The following is an 18,782-nucleotide window of genomic DNA, read 5'->3' on the forward strand; positions in this document are numbered from 1 at the left end:
TTTATCTTCAAAATATTATTCAAGGAATTCTCATAGACATTGTCACTTTAAATTATGATGGTATTTTATTTTAAATAGTCACGACATCTGACACTTCAAAAAAGATACCACTAATAAATAACAAAAGTGGAATATCAAAGTTACAACAGACATAATGTTTAGCTGAGAATCATTTCAACAGAGTAAGGCTCTAAAGATATCAGACAAACCAGTACTTGTTTGGAATAAGGTGTGCAACTTTCTTACTGTATAGGCTTACAGACAAGGCCCCGGTTCCATGTGGTCAAGGTTACAGTCATAAAACCTAAAGTTTTAGCACAGTTGTGCTTCAGATTAAACTTTCAGTAGTTGTGCTCGACTACACAGGATGTTATGGACTGCCCCCTGCAAAAAATTACAACTTGAAAGACTTCTTTCAAACATTACCAGTATCCAATATGTATACGTTCTTAACATTTCTGAAAAGAGAGCAAAATTAATAGGTGCTGGTGTTCACATCTGACAGCTCAGGTTTTATGACTGACAAGTCTTAATGCTCCTAGACTTTGGGGCGTACAAGGTAGCAGTATTTTAAATTTAAGTAGAATGTGGGGAAAATTAACATCAAATGGGCATTCATTTCTTGACTGTAACGCCATTAGCCCTCAATTAACTCTTTATAGGGAATGGTTAAGCCATTAAAAACTTAAACCAACAGTTTTTATATTAAAATGCTTTGCCATACTAGTAACACTTTGAAGTCACTAAAAACTAAGTATTTACCTTGTAGAGGAAACACACAGAAATGAACTGACAAACAGAAAAACAAGTTACGAAAAATGCTAATCACCTAAATGGATCCATGTCCACCCTTTGTGTCTACTTCATACATTCTCCCCACCCACCCAACTCCAAAAAATGTTCAGGTTATTACATCCCAAAGTAATCTATTCCTGAATTACTTTTAAAGAGACAAACTGCTCTGTAGTGTATAAACTACTTAGGTCTACATTCTAGGATGATGCACTTCCACTGTCCTAGCTCTCAAATTTGGAAATCTGCTCAGGTTCAGTCTCCTTTTAAAACCTTTCCAAAATAAACATAATTAGAATTTGTGATCCCTAGATTCAAAGACAGTACAGGTTATATGACACCTTTTTTTTTGGATTAAATAAAAGCCACAGGATTCTGTGTGGCTAAAAACTAAATCTGAATTATTCGTGTCTGGCATTGAGTAAACATATTTTTAAGTTCATTCTGCTGGACTTCATTAACTCCTTCAGGTTCTGCAGGGCTCTTCTGAACCTTTGCCACTGCAAAGCTTATCCCCTGGGTTAATCCAGCTTGGGTAATAGTAGCAACCTGGACCATGGAACTTCGAATCTTTGCAAAGGGAGAGACTGCTCTGCTGCTACAGCTCTCTGAAGGAGAAGGAGTTACGTGAAGCCCTCTCTCGAGTTCAAGTGTGCCAGATTCGGAGCCGGGGGTCTTTTGAGATACAACCGAATGCACTGGTTCAACTGACAAAAGCTGTGGGCCTGCTGCAGAAAAAGACACATCTAACTGAGATGGTCGAGAAGGTATCTGTTCCGCTGATTCAAATTGAGTGTCTTCGTTAGAAACTTGATTGGTCACGTGATTTCCTTCCTCACTAGCCTGCTGAGAAACAGACCTGGTTTCTGACAGCTGGCTCATTTTGTTTTGTGCATCGTGAACAAATCTGTGGCAATAAATATCCACGGGCTTGGCAAAGCCAGTCAATGTGTGTATGTTGTCAGCAGAAGGACTTTTCTTCTGAGAAGACTCACAGCCTTTTCCAGGCCCACTTTCATGAGCAAGAGTAACCTCTGAAGGAACATGAACGCTAATATCAGTGCTGCTCATAGACTGGGATCGACTGCCTAATTGAGGTACTGAAGCAATAATACCACAACTAGGAAGAACATAGTCTACTGGCCCTACATTCTCTAAAGAGTTAGCTAGCTGCCTGTCTTCATCAGACTTAGAATTTGTAAGGAATTCATCAGAGTGGTATGAGTCATTATCTGAAGACATTTCCCCATCTGACTCTGCCTGGGCTTTACTATCCACCACACTAGTGTTTTCCATGGTTTCAAGACTACTATCTGACTTCCAAAGATTTACTTTTAAGTTTGGTTTTAGAAAGTTAACTTTCATTTCAGGTTTTGTAAAGTTTCCTAGCTTTCGTAGATTGCCAATATTTACATTGGATTTGGTCTGTTTCACTTTTTGGTTTAGAGATGAAAATTTGCTCATTAAAAATTTTTTTCCCTGGGCCAAAGAGCCTTGATTTTGAGATCTGATGCCAATGATGTCTTCATGAGGTTTGCTGCTCTTCCTACAAATTAGAAAAGAAAAAAGTTAATTTCCCCATGGAGGCCAATTATTAATGTAAGTGAAAACTCTTATTTAAAATGGCCCCAATTTCTTAAAAACAGTACACTGCTAAATGATAAACCCAGATAACCCCTTGGACTTGATGCAAGAACATTAATATCCAATACAAATATGTGAGCTATAGACAATTTTATATACAAAATGTCATTTCAACATATAATCAGTATTAAAAGATGATTAATCAGATATTTTAATCTTTCTTAAACTAAGTCTTTGGAACAGCCAATGCACAGTATTTTATATTTTACAACAGGGCAGCAGAAGCCTTTGTAAGTGACATTGACGAGTCACCCCCAGGCACCGAATGGAATGGGTGGCCCGGCTGTGTGACTTTAACCCCAAGTTCAGCCATCAGGCCACAGACATCTCCCACATGTGCTGTCATCTTTCTCAAGCAGGCCACCTGGTGCACCGAAGAACCACCCTGTGGAAACACCACATCTGCAATATTTTAATCCTACTTAATGAAGCGCTTCACAGTAATTAGATGAATTATGTTGAGTTCTTGGGCATTCGGGGAGGAGAGGGAGGTAGTGGAGGAGGGGAGGGAAGCCTCCTAACAGTAGCCTCAACCTCTGCTTTTGCATTATTCTGAGAATAAATGTTTCCAGAAAAACCCCACACCCAAAATTTAGACTAGTCCCATTTCAAAGGCTCCACAGCCATATGTGGTGACTGACTACAAATGGGGGCAGCACAGATCCACCACATCAGCAATCTAAACCACCAGCAAAGGCAACACTAACTATAGACAGCTGTCTACAGCATCTTAACTAAGGTGTCTACACATTCCAATTCTGCTGAATTCAGGCAGAGCGGGGAGGGGAAAGAACGCCGTTTCCTTATGTTTCCTGTGGGCTACCTGGATTTATTTTAGAAGACTTGGGACATTTAACATAACTGCACTTAGTGTTTTCTTCTCTGGCATCCCTCATGGCTGCTATAAAGAAAAAAGTCAGTGCTATTTACCACACGTCTTAGTACACTGGTTCCACACTTGGTCATGCAAGATCACTGGTCATGAGAATATTTCATAAAAATTATGATGTTAAAGAGCTACTTTATAGTAGCTCTTTATAGATTCTATAAAATTTAAATAATCTCATTCAATTAAAAAAAAGGAACCACTGAAATAATTATTTCTAACAGAAGACAGTTTTCCTCTAGATGACCAAATGACTCTTTTCTAGTGGAATGTGGACTTTAAAACCTGCTCATTAGATGGAAAACCCACAGATTTTAAATGTAAAATAATCTGTTTACAGGCATTCTTTTCCAAAATTCAAAAACCTAGTGTTTAAAACATACTGGCTGGTTATTTTCTCTAAAAAGTTATTTAAATTTGAATGTTCCCTCTTTTAAGAGTATATTGAAGCGTTTCAAAATGCATCACTTGTGGCCATAATTTATTTTATTTATTATTATTACTATTTTGGCCACGCCGAGCGGCATCCAGGATCTTAGTTCCCTGACCAGGGATCAAACCAGTGGCCCCTTGCAGTGGAGGCACGGAGTCTTTCTTAACCACTGGATCGCCAGGGAAGTCCCATGGCCATAATTTAAACAAAATTATTACTTTCTGATCCACGAAAGTAATTATTACTTTCTGATCCCTCTAAATACCGACACAGTATCATAATGTGATTTCTCTCCCTTTTGCAAATACTTTAAAAGAAGTAAAACTTTAATCTTCTCTGAAGAATAAAGACATTACTATCCAAAGTAGTATACTTACCTCTCAAGCTTTTTCTCTATTATAGGCACATCTAATCCCATGGCTTGCTTGGTGATCTGCAGCATCTCTGCAATGCACTGAAGGGTATCTGAAACCCAAATATAGTTGCTTGCCAGTTTCTCCAAAAACATATTTAAAAATTAGCAGTTCTCAGAACTCCAAATGAAATTTGTAGTCTTGTAATTAGATACAAGTTTATTTGTTATAATTTACAGAAAAATGCTATTTGTTCATCACTCCCCTCACTAATTCAAAATGTTGTAAAATTTCAACAGAAGACTAAAGAACAAAATAACCAAATCAATTGGAATTAAAAGTTTATTCTGAAACCCTCATCGGTCCAAACACTGCTAGATGCTGAGACAACAGCCGTGAACAAGACAGGTGTTGTTTCTGACTACTATCCATGAGAGGCGTATGTGGTAGGAAAAGCCATGACACCCATAAGGCCAAACACACTGAGAATTCCCATAATAGATTCCCTTGCCCCAGACTACATCATCAGTTCAAATAATGTCCCTGCATTGCTGGGAACAAAGCTGCTATTTCGAGATCTCAAATCACAAAGCTGTTTGCCTGGATCATTCAGTTGGTACTGGGGATGTACAGTCCCCAAGTCCACTTGGGCTTATAAAAGCAGAGAAAAAGTTATCACTGAATACTTTCATCTCTCTCCATTACCTTTTCCATCCTCTTCTGGATTGCGCATTACAGCTCTCAAGGTGTGGAAATAGCCACTTGCTTCTTTATATCTGTAGTGCAGTCGCATGCAGGAGAACTTTGCCTTACCAAAAAGAGTGGGTTCAGGACCTAAAGACCCAAATGAATACATGTAAATCTTTCACATAACATTCATTTTCTTCTGTATCTTCAAAAGACTGACATTCATCAGTTATTTAGTATTTTTCTTCATAATCTAAATGAGAGCACATGCTTATGATTTGGTTTCATGAGATTATAAATAAAAATTCTTCAGTCTCAAATATTTAAACTGTCTCGATCCCAGGGTTAATCTTCACAAGGCAAGTAATGAAAGAAATATAGTTATTATTAGACTATATCCATCACTAATCTCTCAAAATCAGAAGGGAATCCTAAGAAATGTACTAGACTATCCCCTTCTGATTCTAATAAGATGTTATACCATGTGCTTAAATAATGACCCATTCTTAGAAGAAACAATATTTGCTTTCTATGACTTGGTTAGTATGTTAAAATTTACCTATTTCAATTTTTTCCAGATCTTCTAGACTTAGTCGTTGATACTGGTTTACTTTGTCAACTTCATCATCATAACTAGACAAAGGGAAAGAGAGTAAGAAGAGGATTAAAATCAAAAGCATATTTGGCTTGTCAGCTGAGGTATAACAGCAACTACTATGCAGTTAAAATCTTCCACAGCACAATACATTCTGGGGTAAATTAGTTTCTATTTTGAACTAATATTTATATATATATACACACACACACATAAATATATAGTTCAACAGCTAAAGGAAAATCAGTTTATACATCTTACACTAAAAGAAAACAAACCTAAAACTTAATCTAAAAGGAGAGAAAAACACATACATATACTGAAGCTATGTATTCCTGATACAGCAGATAAATCTGATATCCAAAATCAAGAATGAGAAATCCATATGATCAGTGCCAATAGGCACCTGGGCCAATGACAGTTCACACAAGGCCCAAAAGAAAGTAAATATATATGTATTTGAAAAAAATAAACCTCAATTCTGGTAAGGCTATGAGGAAGTACTTGTATTTCTGCTAGTGGCATTGTTAACTGGTAGTCTTTCCGGAGATCAATCTTGCAATAAGGCACAAAAGTCATATAATTCATCATACCCTTATAATCAGAGAAGTGCATGTGCACACACACACAATTACCTGCACATAGACAGCTGTATCATTCATAATAGCAAAAAAGATGGGAGTATTTTAATGCCTAACAATGGGGAAACATTTAACTAAGGTATAGTAATAAACAATGCTATATGGTCATTCACAATAAAAATATGTGGAATACATCAAAACTTGAGATCTATAGGAACTAATACTAAAAGAACACTTATATAAACACACTGATTATAAAGCACTTTCAAACTGAAGTCAGAGTGATGTAACAATTATGTAAGGTAAAGGGGTTCAGTGAAATTTCTTAAAATACATAAAACTAGATTCTTAACTTTTTTGTGTTACAAATTCTAAAAAGGAAATTTACTCGCATTAGAAAAGAAAAGTAAAAGCTTTAAATCAATAAGCAACTTACTAGGCCACGTAGTAGGCAGAGTTAGAAAGCAGTAACAGCACATCCACATCTCTGTGAGTAGCATCAATGAGGCTAAACAAACATGACACAGGGAATTAAATATTTTTGTTTTCATTTACCTTTTTTTCCTACAGCAGATCCACTTATGATAAAAGATTGGAGGGGCTGGGGTGGGGGAAAAAATCAAGTAATCAACGAGTCCTACTTCTTCAGTTAAATATATACAATCTGTCCATCTGGAAATTTTAAAAATCCGAAAAACCAAGAACCCAGCTTAGGAAGGTGGGGTAGGTGAAGGAAAGGACTGGAGCTGAGAAGAGGTCCCTTCTCAGAGAGGTAGCCGAGGAGAGAGTGCTCAGGGGAAATGGGATAATGGGGGCGGGGGACTGGATGATGGTAGAGGGGGTCAGGGTTGGAAAGAAAGGAAAATGTGAGGCTGAGAAGAGAGATTGTCTAGATCATCTCACATGACCTAACCTTCAAAATGACACTGCACATTTAGGGTATTTTTACACTCATGTAGAATGCATCCTTTGAAAGAACTTTACATAAATGTAGTGTTTATGTGCAAAAATGGAACCCAGCCCAAACTACTTTGCATTTTTCTTACTACAGATTTACTCAGCTTTTAAGGAATGAGTAAACATTTCTTTATTCTAAGTCCATTTTGCCATATTTTATTTCCACTCTAAAATCAAGTATCAGAATAAGGGATTAACCATTAAACCAAATACTAATTTTTTAAAAAAGGTCAACACATAAAATCTACACATAGTCAACAGATAACACGGGCAGAATCCGAACTCAAACTGTCATCTATTAAAACAGCATTTCCAATCAAAAGGTGAAATTAATCCACGCCTCTTATACTGTTTCTCAAAATTCCACTGTTAGAGTGGATATTTCTACCTTAGAATTTCATAGCTATTTGCAAAGACTTACCAAATGCTACTGAAAAACAAATGGAAAACAGGAGGGAGAAAAAATCACTTGTAGATGGAGTTTAAGTCACGTACATAACCTGCATAAGAATGAGGTCACTCTTTAACAGGTACTGCAGAGAACTTTACCAAGATCTTCCAGTGCAGGATTTTACCTCGGCAGCACGTTGCTGCAGCGTTAACTCTAACAGTCTTAATCTAAAATAACAAACTGACCTCAATTTTCACCAAAAATATGCCCCCAAAATACAACTGATTAGGTCAGAAGCCAGAACCCAATGAATACACAGACTGATCCAAAATATGAGCAATAACCAACCAACGGTAAAGAAAAAACCACAAATTCTATGATTCTGGCAGAGGCTCACTGAGAACACAGACTAATGACGTAAAACGTAATTTAGTTGTGCGCATTGGTACTTACGTGCACTCTTAAAATTGTCGCTTGAGCCAAGCCATAAAAATTACGTCACGACACGTACTGTAATATGAAATAAATTCTAACTCTACTATATCTTAGTTTCTATTTTGACACTAATATTTACATCGGTCAAACATGATCTCCGTCAAAAGCATCCTGTCCGGACGAAAAGCACTTGGCACATGACAGTCGAGAAAAATGTCAGCCCCCCCCCCCCGCATTTTTATCGATGTATAAGATGCAGTAAATACTTAATTTCCCTCCCCGCCACCCTCCGCCCCACTTAAACAGAAAAAACCCCAGCAAACAGAAAACACACACTTTTTTTTTTTTTTAAACACGGACAAGAAAAACAAGAAACCCCGTTTCAGGGCTCCCCGCCCCCGCGCCTGCAGCTGGGAAGCGGCGCTGCACTACTCGCTTTTCTCTTCCCACCAGTCAGGCATCCCCTCCTTCCACACGAAGAACACGACCACCGCCAGCACCACATGCAGCCCCACCACCGCGACAATGGTCGCGTAAAAGCCACTGTCATCAGGCGACATTAACAGGAGGCTTTGGAAAAGCAGTAATTTACAGGAAAAATACAACCCCACGGGAACTTTAACCATAAGTCCTGCAAAAAGGAGAACAATTTTGAAAGTCATCGCCAGGCTGCCGCCTTCGGGCTTGGGCTCGGCGGCGTTGCCGGCGGCACTGCCCGTGGCGTTCGCCTGCCGCTGGGCGGTCGGAGGAGGCCGGTGGGAGCGCGGCATCCCGTCAGTCCGTCCGTCCGTCCACGAGTCGAAGCTCAGTCAGAGCCGCTGGCAGCAGAACTACCACCTGCAGCGACTGCGCTGACTGCGGCAACTGCAGCGCGGCCGTGCCGGGGTCACGCCCAGAACCTCAGCCCGCTTCCGCTGCCCGCCTCCGCCGCGGCGCGCGCCTAGTGCGCAGGCGCGGCTGGTCCGGCACCGCCCTCGCCGCGAGCAGGGAGGGTTCCCGGGCCGGCGGCGAGGAGTACCGAGGTGGCCGCGGGCCCTGGTCCCCCAGCCCGGCTCCCGTGAGAGCGCACGCACGCCTTTGCGAAGGGCCATCTTTGCTGGTCGGAGGGCTGCTAGCGGGCGGGCTGCAGCGCACCTCACTAGTCCACTAACGCGGGTACAAGTGGTCATGTGCTCTCGGTGTAAGAAAAAGTGAGTCCGAGTGGGACAAAATAAAGAGTTGGCTTTGTGCTGATGCTGAAGGGCACCTGGACGGTACCGCCGATTTCCCGTCACATTAAAGATTCCTCCCCCGGCCGCAGCGCGCCAGCCGGCGCTTACCGGCTGTCATTCAAGTCAGCTTTCCTTGCAGCCGCTGCGGCCGCTTGGAAGGGAAAGGACACAGAACGGCCCGAGAGGTCTGATCTGTATGCGCCAGGGGCTGTCCGCGGGGAACAAACTGAGCTGTGCTCAGTGTTTAACAGAAAAAGGCTCGGGGCCGGGGGTGGGCACCGGGTAAGCACGAAGGAGGGCACAAACCAAACAAACGGCACAAAGCTGTGCTGGACAGTTCCTGCTGGGGTGCTGCGAGGTAAAGAAAAAGGGAACGGCAGCCATTCTTGCTGAGCTGCGCGGGACGGAGCATTTGTAACTTTTTCTACCAGGTATTTAAACAGGGCGGTGATTGCAGTGAAGTGAGTGAGGCACTGGTCCCTGGCGCAAAATTTAAGGGGATGCCAAAAAACTCAGCCATCAAGGTAAGTTTTTAGTGCAATATTTTTAAAAAATCAAAATTAATGCAAACATGATAAAACATCAACATTTCAAATAAAGATAGGATCTGACCCTGCAACCTGTACAACCCTGTCTCACTTGCCTCACCCTAATCTCAGCCCTGGTTCCTGTAAAACTTTATTTACAAAAACATGTAGCCCAATTCAACAAGAAGACACACAACCCAATTTTTTAAATGAGCAAAGGATTTGAACAGACATTTTTCTAAGGAAGACAAACAAATGCCCGCCAAGCACAAGAAAAAAAAATGCTCAACATCATGTGTCACTAGGGAAATACAAATCAAAACCACAATGTGATACTCCTTTACACCCCCTAGGATGACTACGATAAAAACCCATGGAAAACAAGTGTTGGTGAGGACATGGAAAAACTGGAACCCTGCTACATCACTGGTTGGAATGTAAAATGGTGCAGCCACTGTGGAAAATAGTTTGGTGGTTTCTCAGAAGTTACGCATTGAATTATATGTGGCCTGGCACTTTCCCCTCCTAGGTATACACCCAAAAGAAAAACAGGTGCGCAAACAAAAACTTGTACATGAGTGTTCACAGCATCACTATTTACAACAGAATGGCCAGAAGGTGGAAACAAATGCCCAAAGGAAGAGTGAATAAACAAAATGCGGTCTGTCCATACAATGAAATACTATTCAGCCATAAAAAGGAATGAAGTTCTGATACATGCCACAACGCCCGTGAGCCATGAAAATATTATGCTAAGTGAATGAAGCCAGTCACAAAGGCTACATATTACATGATTACATTTATATAAAGTGTCCAGAATACACGAGTCCAGAGAGATAGAAGTATCAATAGATTAGTGGTTGCTTAGGGAGTGAGGGTGGGGATAGAGTATGCGGATTCTCTTTGTGGTGATAAAAATGTTCTAAAACTGACCAAAGTGATGGTTGCACAACTCTGTGAATATTCTAAAAGCCACTGAATTGTACACGTTAAATGGGCAAATTGTATGCTATATGAATAACATCTTGATAAAGGTGTTTTTAAAAACCACACACACAGCCTGAGGCAGACAGGTGCTGACTGCTGAAGCCTCCAAGCTCAAGGGGCTGAACTCACCGCTGGCTGTCTGGGGACCTAAGCCCCCAAAGCCATTCCCAGAGCTACCTCTTGCTGTCCTCCACCAGGGGCTGCCTGTTCTGGGTCCACATCCCTGGCTCAGTAGACGGACTGTACAAAGGCTCTATAGCAAACTCAGAGAGCCAAAGAGCAGGTTTCCAAACATCTCCCTTCAAGAGAAAGGGAAAACTATCCACCATCTGGAAAATCTTTACGCCTTGCAAATGAAGATAAATACCAGTAGCAAATTTAAAGAAATCTTAGCACTGTTAGAAAGGATGATAACCACAAAGTATCTCTAATAAGAAGGACAGTTCTTGGGACTTCCCTGGTGGTGCAGTGGTTAAGAATCCGCCTGCCAATGCAGGGTACACGGGTTCGAGCCCTGGTCCCGGAAGATCCCACATGCCCCAAAGCAACTAAGTCCGTGCGCTGCAACTGCTGAGCCTGCGCTCTAGAGCCCGTGAGGCACAACTACTGAAGCCCGTGTGCCTAGAGCCCACGCTCTACAACAAGAGAAGCCACCCAATGAGAAGCCTGCACACCGCAATGAAGAGTAGCCCCCACTCGCTAGAACTAGAGAAAAGCCTGCACGCAGCAACGAAGACCCAACACAGCCAAAAATAAAAATAAATTAAAAAAAAAAAACACTTGATCTAAGGAAAATGATATTGACAATCATGACACCTTCAAAAAAGTGAAGTGCAAAGTTAAAACTCAAGCAAAATGCAGATGTGATACCTGCAGTTATTTCTGAATGGGAATTAAAAGTACTACCTTTTGGGAGTTTTTGTTTGTTTCATGCTGCATTATGTTGGACTGCTATTTTAAAAACAACAACTAACGTACATGAATAAAAATTTTTTACCAAATGGCTTATAAGAGCACAGAAATTTTCTGCTAAGTTGTGTGTGAGGAAAACCTCATCTTTTAAGAGTCCAAAAATTGCATCCATACATATAATACTAACTATCAAAGTGAAATAATCCATGGAATTAAAGTCATGGAAGGTTTCCCTCTGAACCTACAGTCAATGTTGCCTTTCGCTCATTTTAATATATGTATACTACCTTGCATCCTATTGTTCTTTCAAGCTTATTTTATGCCCCTTTTATTAAAAACATATGAAATGTAAAATAAAATCTAAATAAAGCCTTTTATTCTCAGAGCTTGGTCTAGAATTTTCTGAAGTGTTTCTGATTCATAATATTGAAAATTATAATTTTAGATTTTAGCCTGAAAGCAAGCATTCAGTCTGGTGGATAAATTTGGATCCTGCCATTCAGTTGATATTTTAAAGAACCACTTGAAACTGGATGCTTTTTGTTTAAAAAAGAACGTTAAGTATTAGTTGCCCTATTTATTTTATGAAAGACCAGGACCACTTTACAACCCAAAGTAACTAGCATCATTAAACCTGTTGGTACACTCAGTTTTGTGCATTAATACAATAAACCTAGATTCTGGGGCATGGAGTGGGGTTGGGGGCAGGGGAGAACTCAAGAAACAAGCTTTGAACTGTAGTTTCACAATTTGGGTTTTTAAAAAATCAAATATTGCTAGTGCCCCCTTAATTTTACGGCCAAGGTGAGTATCTTAGCTTGCCTTAGTACCAGCCGTGTATTTGAGAACTGCTATGAACTACGCATCCATGACCACAGCTCTATGGACAATTGCTAGCAATAATTAGGACAACTTAACAACATCAGAAAGCACGTTAGTTACCAGGACACCACTCCAACTCACCTGGGGTCACAGTCAATGAGGGCCCAGCCCCCATGGAACTTTTCATTATCAGGCAGCAGTAACTTCATGTAACTTTGTAAGAGTTGACTAATTAGTTCCTGGTGGCTTCTCTGATTTTCCTTATGCAAAGCTTCATGCTCTTTCTCCTTGGTAAATATGGAATAAAGATCTTCTGTCACTGGAATGCCTTGCATCAAATCTAGAGTAGAAAGTGTTAATATCTATCATCTTCTTAGTTTACTAATGCATTTTTAAAAAGCAAAAGAGAATACAAGACCTAAAATAATAAGACTCATTAAAAAACACAGGCATAAATCTTTTTAAAAAATTTTTTTTGTGGTACGCGGGCCTCTCACTGTTGTGGCCTCTCCCGTTGTGGAGCACAGGCTCCGGATGCGCAGGCTCAGCAGCCATGGCTCACGGGCCCAGCCGCTGCGCAGCATGTGGGATCTTCCCGGACCAGGGCACGAACCCATGTTCGCTGCATCAGCAGGCGGACTCTCAACCACTGCACCACCAGGGAAGCCCAGGCATAAATCTTTGTGACCCTGGACTAGGCATGGTTTTTTTAGATACGAAACTAAAATCACAAGCCATAAAAGAAAAAACATAGTCAAACTGGACACCATCAAAATTAAAAACTTTTGTGTCTCAAAGGACAATGTCATGAAAATTAAAAGGCAACCCACAGAATAGGAGCAAATATTTAAAAATCATCTATCTGATCAGGGACCTGTATCCAAGAATATATAAAGAATTCCAACAACTCAATAATAAAAAGACAAATAAGCCAATTTTAAAACGGGCAAAGGAACTGAACAGACAAGCTAACTTCGTCCTGGTACAGCACGCAGCTCAAGGCTTAACAAAATCATTGTAATCCCATTCCCTGTGCTTGTTTGGGACTGTAAGCCTGGAGGAGGCTTCTGGGAGAGATCTGCCAACCACTGACCCTTTCAGGGAAGCAGTAAGCCCAGACTGCTACTGGCCCCTCTCTCTTAAACTTGAAAAGATCCAGCTTCAGGGTTAGGATGAAGCTGATGCGACTGATCGTCAAAATGAGAGAGGAACAGAACATGCCTCCTCAATGACATAACTGAGGCGCTAGATCAACCAAGAGAAAGAAAGGTATCTTAGTTTTCCTTGAATAAACTGCTAAAATCCAATTTTCCTATCAGCATGCACCCTATGTGGGGCAAACGGACCAAACTTAATTACACCAGACTTCTCAAATTCCTAAATTGCCTATGCATAGGCCCTACTATTTCATTTATAATAAATAATCAGGTTAAAAAATAGGATTTAAAAAATATTCTTAGAGACCATATGACAAGCTGTTACATTTGATTCTAATCCAGAATACTCTACATTTACTTTAATCCTAAACGGTAATACTTTCATGAAAATTAAAGTTAAAATATGCCAAGGCATGAATTCCACTGGGCAATCTACCCTCCATTTCTTTTCTTAAATAGTGATAGGAATTGGTTAGGATAATCTCTAAATCTGATACCCTAATACCCTGTTAAATCATGCTTATAAGAAAGGCTGCTATATTTGTCCATAGCAAGAACACATGGTAAACATTATACGAAGAAAGAAAATCATCTCGTTTTTCTCTCTCAGCCTTGAGTAATGGAAAAACAAATAGAATATGGAGTTTTTAGTCGATGAGGTTTTAGGGCACCTTATTCCATACTCCAGGAGCCTCAACCCTGCCTTCTGTTACATGAATAACAAATTGACAAATACGTATGGAAATGAGCGGTTTCTTTTGCTGCTCCAGCCTAAAAAAATTGTCAATTCTAATCTTGTAGGGACTTCCTTGGTGGTCCAGTGGTTAAGAATCCGCCTTCCAGGGACTTCCCTGGTGGCGCAGCGGATAAGACTACACATTTCCAATGCAGGGGGACCAGGTTCGATCCCTGGTCAGGGAACTAGATCCCATGTGCATGCCACAACTAAGAGTTCGCATTCCACAACTAAGGAGCCTGCATGCTGCAACTGAGGAGCCAGCGAGCCGCAACTAAGGAGCCCACCTGCTGCAACTAAGGAGCCTGCAAGCCACAACTAAGGATCCCACCTGCCACAACTAAGACCCAGTGCAACCAAAACAAACAAATAAATATTAAAAAAAAAAAAAAAAGAATCCACCTCCCAATGCAGGGGATGTGGGTTCAATCACTGGTGGGGGAACTAAGATCCCACATGCCATGGGGCAACTAAGCCTGCACGCCGCAACTACTTAGCCCACACACTGCAACTAGAAAGAAGCCTGCGTGCCGCAACTAGAGAAGCCTGTGCACCGCGACGAAAGATCCTGCATGCTGCAACGAAGGTCCCACATACTGCAACTAAGACCCAATGCAGCCAAATAAATAAAATATTTTTAAAAAATTCTAATCTCGTAAAAATTTGATTTATTGGGTAAGATGTTCAACACAGAGACACAAATATATTATACAACATATGAACTATGTTAATGAAGTTGGTTACTGTAAAAGGTTAGTCACAGAAAGAATAACAAATTTGAGAGAGAGAAAGGCATTTATGTTCCTTACCTATAACGGCTTGCCTATAAGCATCCTTAAATCGATTCAGGTAATACCTATTTGCTGAGTTAACACCATCTTTCATAACTCCTGCTAACTTCCTTTCTCCTGTCCTTGTAAAGTCACCCTGTCAAGGAAAAAGTCACTTTAACAATTTATTCAAGCACAAAAATGTTCCCGAAGTCAATGTGGGCTTTTGATTCAAGACTGGAAATCTACAGGGTTTTATAATTTCCAAATAATGTAATTAAAATATCTACTAGTATTTGACTCGGATCCAAGCATGTCAAACAATTAAACATGCTATTGGTGGCATAAAGTCTCCACAGTTAGATTGTGCCTGAAGGTAAAGCCATTCTTGGCAATCTGTAGACTATCTAGAATTTACAGGTCAAAACTTATCATATAATAAACAAAACAAAAAGATTTTCAAACCTCCAACTGGTATGATATTCAAAACACACAAATTTCTGATGTGGGAAAATGGAGACAGTTCCCTAGAGCTTATTATAATGGAATTTAACCTGCATATGTGGTTGTGTGTATATATAGAGAGAGCAGAGGTTTCCATACCTTGCTGCACATTACAATCCCTGTAGAATGATCCAATGAAGATTTAATTGTTTTGTTTCTCTTGGTTTTCACAACAAAGGTGTCAGAGCAAGTCCCTAGAGAGGTAGTGACTTAAACTTAAGGCAAGGAAAGCATAGTCTCTTTCTCCCGCATCCCAACCCCACTATTTCTATCCAAGGCAATCTTGGAAACAAGCCTGGTCCTAAAATTGACAACTTAGGAAGAACACGTTGCCAATTAGGTCATTCGCAGGAAGTATTAATTTAGCAACATGAATCTATTATAGAAGAGAGAGACATGAATGCTGCATCCAAAGAATTTTAATATCAAAGGAAAAAAAGTGTTCCTCTTTTTTTTCCAGCTTTGTGTAATTGACAAGTAGCACTGTATAAGTTTAAGGTGTACAATGTGATGATTTGATATATGTGTGTGTATATATATAGTACTGTTAACTATAGTCACCATACTGTACGTTAGATCCCCAGAACTTATAACTGAAAGTTTGTACTCTTTGACCAATATCTCCCCATTTTCCCCATCCTCTGGTAAGCACCAATCTACTCAATGTTTCTATGAGTTTGACTTTTTAAAATTCCACGTATAAGTGAGATCATGCAATATTTGTCTTTCTCTGTTTGCCTTATTTCACTTAAGATAATGTCCTCAAGGTTCATCCATGTTGCTGCAAATATCAGGATTTTCTTTTTTATGGCTGAATATTCCATTATATATATACACACACATTTTGTATACACACACACACATTTTCTTTAGCCATGCATCCACCGTCAGATACTTAGGTTGTTTCCAGGTCTTGACTATTACAAATAGTGCTACAATGAACACAGGAGTACAGGTATTTCTGTGACATACTGATTTCATTTTCTTTGGATATATACTCATAAAATAAGATTGCTGGATCATATGGTAACTCCATTTTTAATTTTTTGAGGAACTTCCTTACCATTTTCCATAGTGGCTATGCCAATTTACATTCGTACCAACAATGTACAAGGGTTACCTTTTCTCCCAACACTTGTTATCTCTTGTCTTTTAGATAACACCCATTCCAACAGGTGGGAGGTGATAGCTCACTGTGGTTTTGATTTGCATTTCCCTGATGATTACTGATGTTGAGCACGTTTTTATGTACCTGTTGGCCATTTGTATATCCTCTTTGTAAAAATGGCTGTTCAGATCCTTTGCCTGTTGTAAAATCAGATTATTTGTTTTTTGCTATTGAGTTGCACTACTTGGTTACATATTTTGGATATTAACCCTTTCTCAGACATATGGTTGGCAAATATTTTCTCCCATTCCATGGGTTGTCTTTTCATTTTGTTGATTATTTATTTTACTATGCAAAAGCTTTTTTTTTTGATGTAATCCCACTTGTTTTACTTTTCTTCTTGTGCTTTTGGTGTCATGTCCAAAAAATCATTGCTAAGATCAATGTCATGGAACTTTCCCTATGTTTTCTTGTAGGAGTAAACTAAAGTTTCAGGTTTTACAGTCTTTAATCCATTTCAAGTTAATTTTTGTGAATGGTGTAAGATGGGGGTCCAGTTTAATTATTTTGCATGTGAATATCCAGTTTCCCAACAGCATTAGTGAAGAGACTATCATTTCCCCATTGAGTATCCTTGGCTCCCTTGTCAAATTATTAGTTGACTGATAGTGTGAGTTTATTTCTGGGCTCTCGGTTCTATTCCATTAGTCTATGTGCCTGTTTTTATGCCAGTACTGTTTTGATTACTACAGCTTTGTGATATAGTTTGAAATCAGGAAGTGGGATATCTCCAGTTTTGTTCTTTCTCAGGATTGCTTTGGCTATTAGGGGTCTCTTGTGGTTCCACATGAATTTTAGGATTTTTTTTCTATTTTTGTAGAAAATGCCAATGGAATTTTGATAGAGATTATATTGAATCTGGAGATGGCTTTGGGTAATTTTTTTTTGGTACACGGGCCTCTCACTGTTGTGGCCTCTCCTGTTGCGGAGCACAGGCTCTGGATGAGCAGGCTCAGTGGCCATGGCTCATGGGCCCAGCCGCTCCGCAGCATGTGGGATCTTCCCGGACCAGGGCACAAACCTGTGTCCCCTGCATTGGCAGGCGGACTCTCAACCACTGCACCACCAGGGAAGCCCTGGGTAATATTTTAATGGTAATTTTTCCAAGCCATGAACCTAGGCTATCTTCCATTTATTTGTGCCTTCTTCAATTTCTTTCATCAACATCTTACAGTTTTTAGTGTACAGATCTTTCACCTTCTTGGTTAAGTTTATTCCTTACTATTTTATTATTTTTGATGCTACTGTAAATGAGATTTTATTTCTTTTTTAGATAATCTCAATTAGCGTATAGAAACGACAGATTTTGGTAGGTTGATTTTGTATCCTGCAACTTTACTGAATTTGTTTATTAGTTCTAACAGTTTTCTGGTGGAGTCTTTAGGATTTTCTATATAACATTGACCCTTTAACAATGTGGAGGTTAATCTTTGTATAACTTATAGCCGGCTTTCTGTATCCACATTTCCTCCACATCCAGGGATTCAACCAACCACAGACTGTGTAGTATTGTAGTATTTACAACTGAAAAATATCCACATATAAAGTGGACCCGTGTAATTCAAACCCATGTTGTTCAAAGTCAACTGCATAAGAACACACCACCTGCAAATCAAGACAATGTTACTTCTTCCCTTCCAATTTGGATGCTTTTTATTTCTTTCTCTTGCCTGATTGCTCTGGCTAGGACTTCCAGCACTATGATGAATAGGAGTGGTGAAAGTGAGCAACTTTGTCTTGTTCCTGATCTGAGAGGAAAGCTTTCCGTTTTCACCACTGGGTGAAAGGATGTTGAATTTTGTCAAACGCTTTTTTTTGCATCTATTGAGATGATCCTATGATTTTTATCTTTCATTCTATTGATGTGGTGTAACACATTTATTCATTTTCAAATTCTGAACCAGGGTAAGTCCCTCTTCCTCATGGAATACGATCCCTTTAATGAGCTGCTGAATTTGGTTTGTTAGTATTTTGTTGAGAATTTTTGTATCTACAGTAGTCAGGGACATGGGCTCAGAGTTTTCTTGTTGTGTCTTTATCTAGTTTATGTATCAGGGCCTCATAGAAACAGTTTGGAAGTGTTCCTTCTGTTTTTTGAAAAGAGTTTGAAAAGGACTGGTATTAATTCTTCTTTAAATGTTTGTAGAATTCACCAGTGAAACCACCTAGTCCTGGGCTTTTCTTAGTTGGGAGCTTTTTGATTACCGATTCAATCTCCTTACTCATTGGTCTAT

The 18,782-nt window shown here is 39.8% G+C and overlaps 1 protein-coding gene across 4 annotated transcripts in view; it reads right to left on the bottom strand.

Annotated features, from left to right (window-relative positions):
• Positions 1–29: 29 nt before the first annotated feature.
• The window catches only part of INPP5F (inositol polyphosphate-5-phosphatase F), a 92,426-nt gene continuing 73,673 nt past the window's right edge, over positions 30–18,782 (bottom strand). For 3 of the 4 annotated variants that reach the window (XM_030839396.3, XM_060286670.2, XM_060286668.2), the window contains 7 exons: positions 14,916–15,033; positions 12,355–12,553; positions 6,408–6,479; positions 5,355–5,428; positions 4,814–4,942; positions 4,133–4,220; positions 30–2,338 (listed from right to left, as the gene is read on the bottom strand). In XM_030839396.3, coding sequence (XP_030695256.1) covers positions 1,183–2,338; positions 4,133–4,220; positions 4,814–4,942; positions 5,355–5,428; positions 6,408–6,479; positions 12,355–12,553; positions 14,916–15,033 — 1,836 coding nt within the window. In that variant the 3' untranslated portion in view covers positions 30–1,182. The remainder of the gene's footprint in view (positions 2,339–4,132; positions 4,221–4,813; positions 4,943–5,354; positions 5,429–6,407; positions 6,480–12,354; positions 12,554–14,915; positions 15,034–18,782) is intronic. The other variant, XM_060286671.1, reaches the window with a different exon arrangement.

This window comes from Globicephala melas, chromosome 16, assembly GCF_963455315.2.
Source record: "Globicephala melas chromosome 16, mGloMel1.2, whole genome shotgun sequence".
Taxonomy (NCBI): domain Eukaryota; kingdom Metazoa; phylum Chordata; class Mammalia; order Artiodactyla; family Delphinidae; genus Globicephala; species Globicephala melas.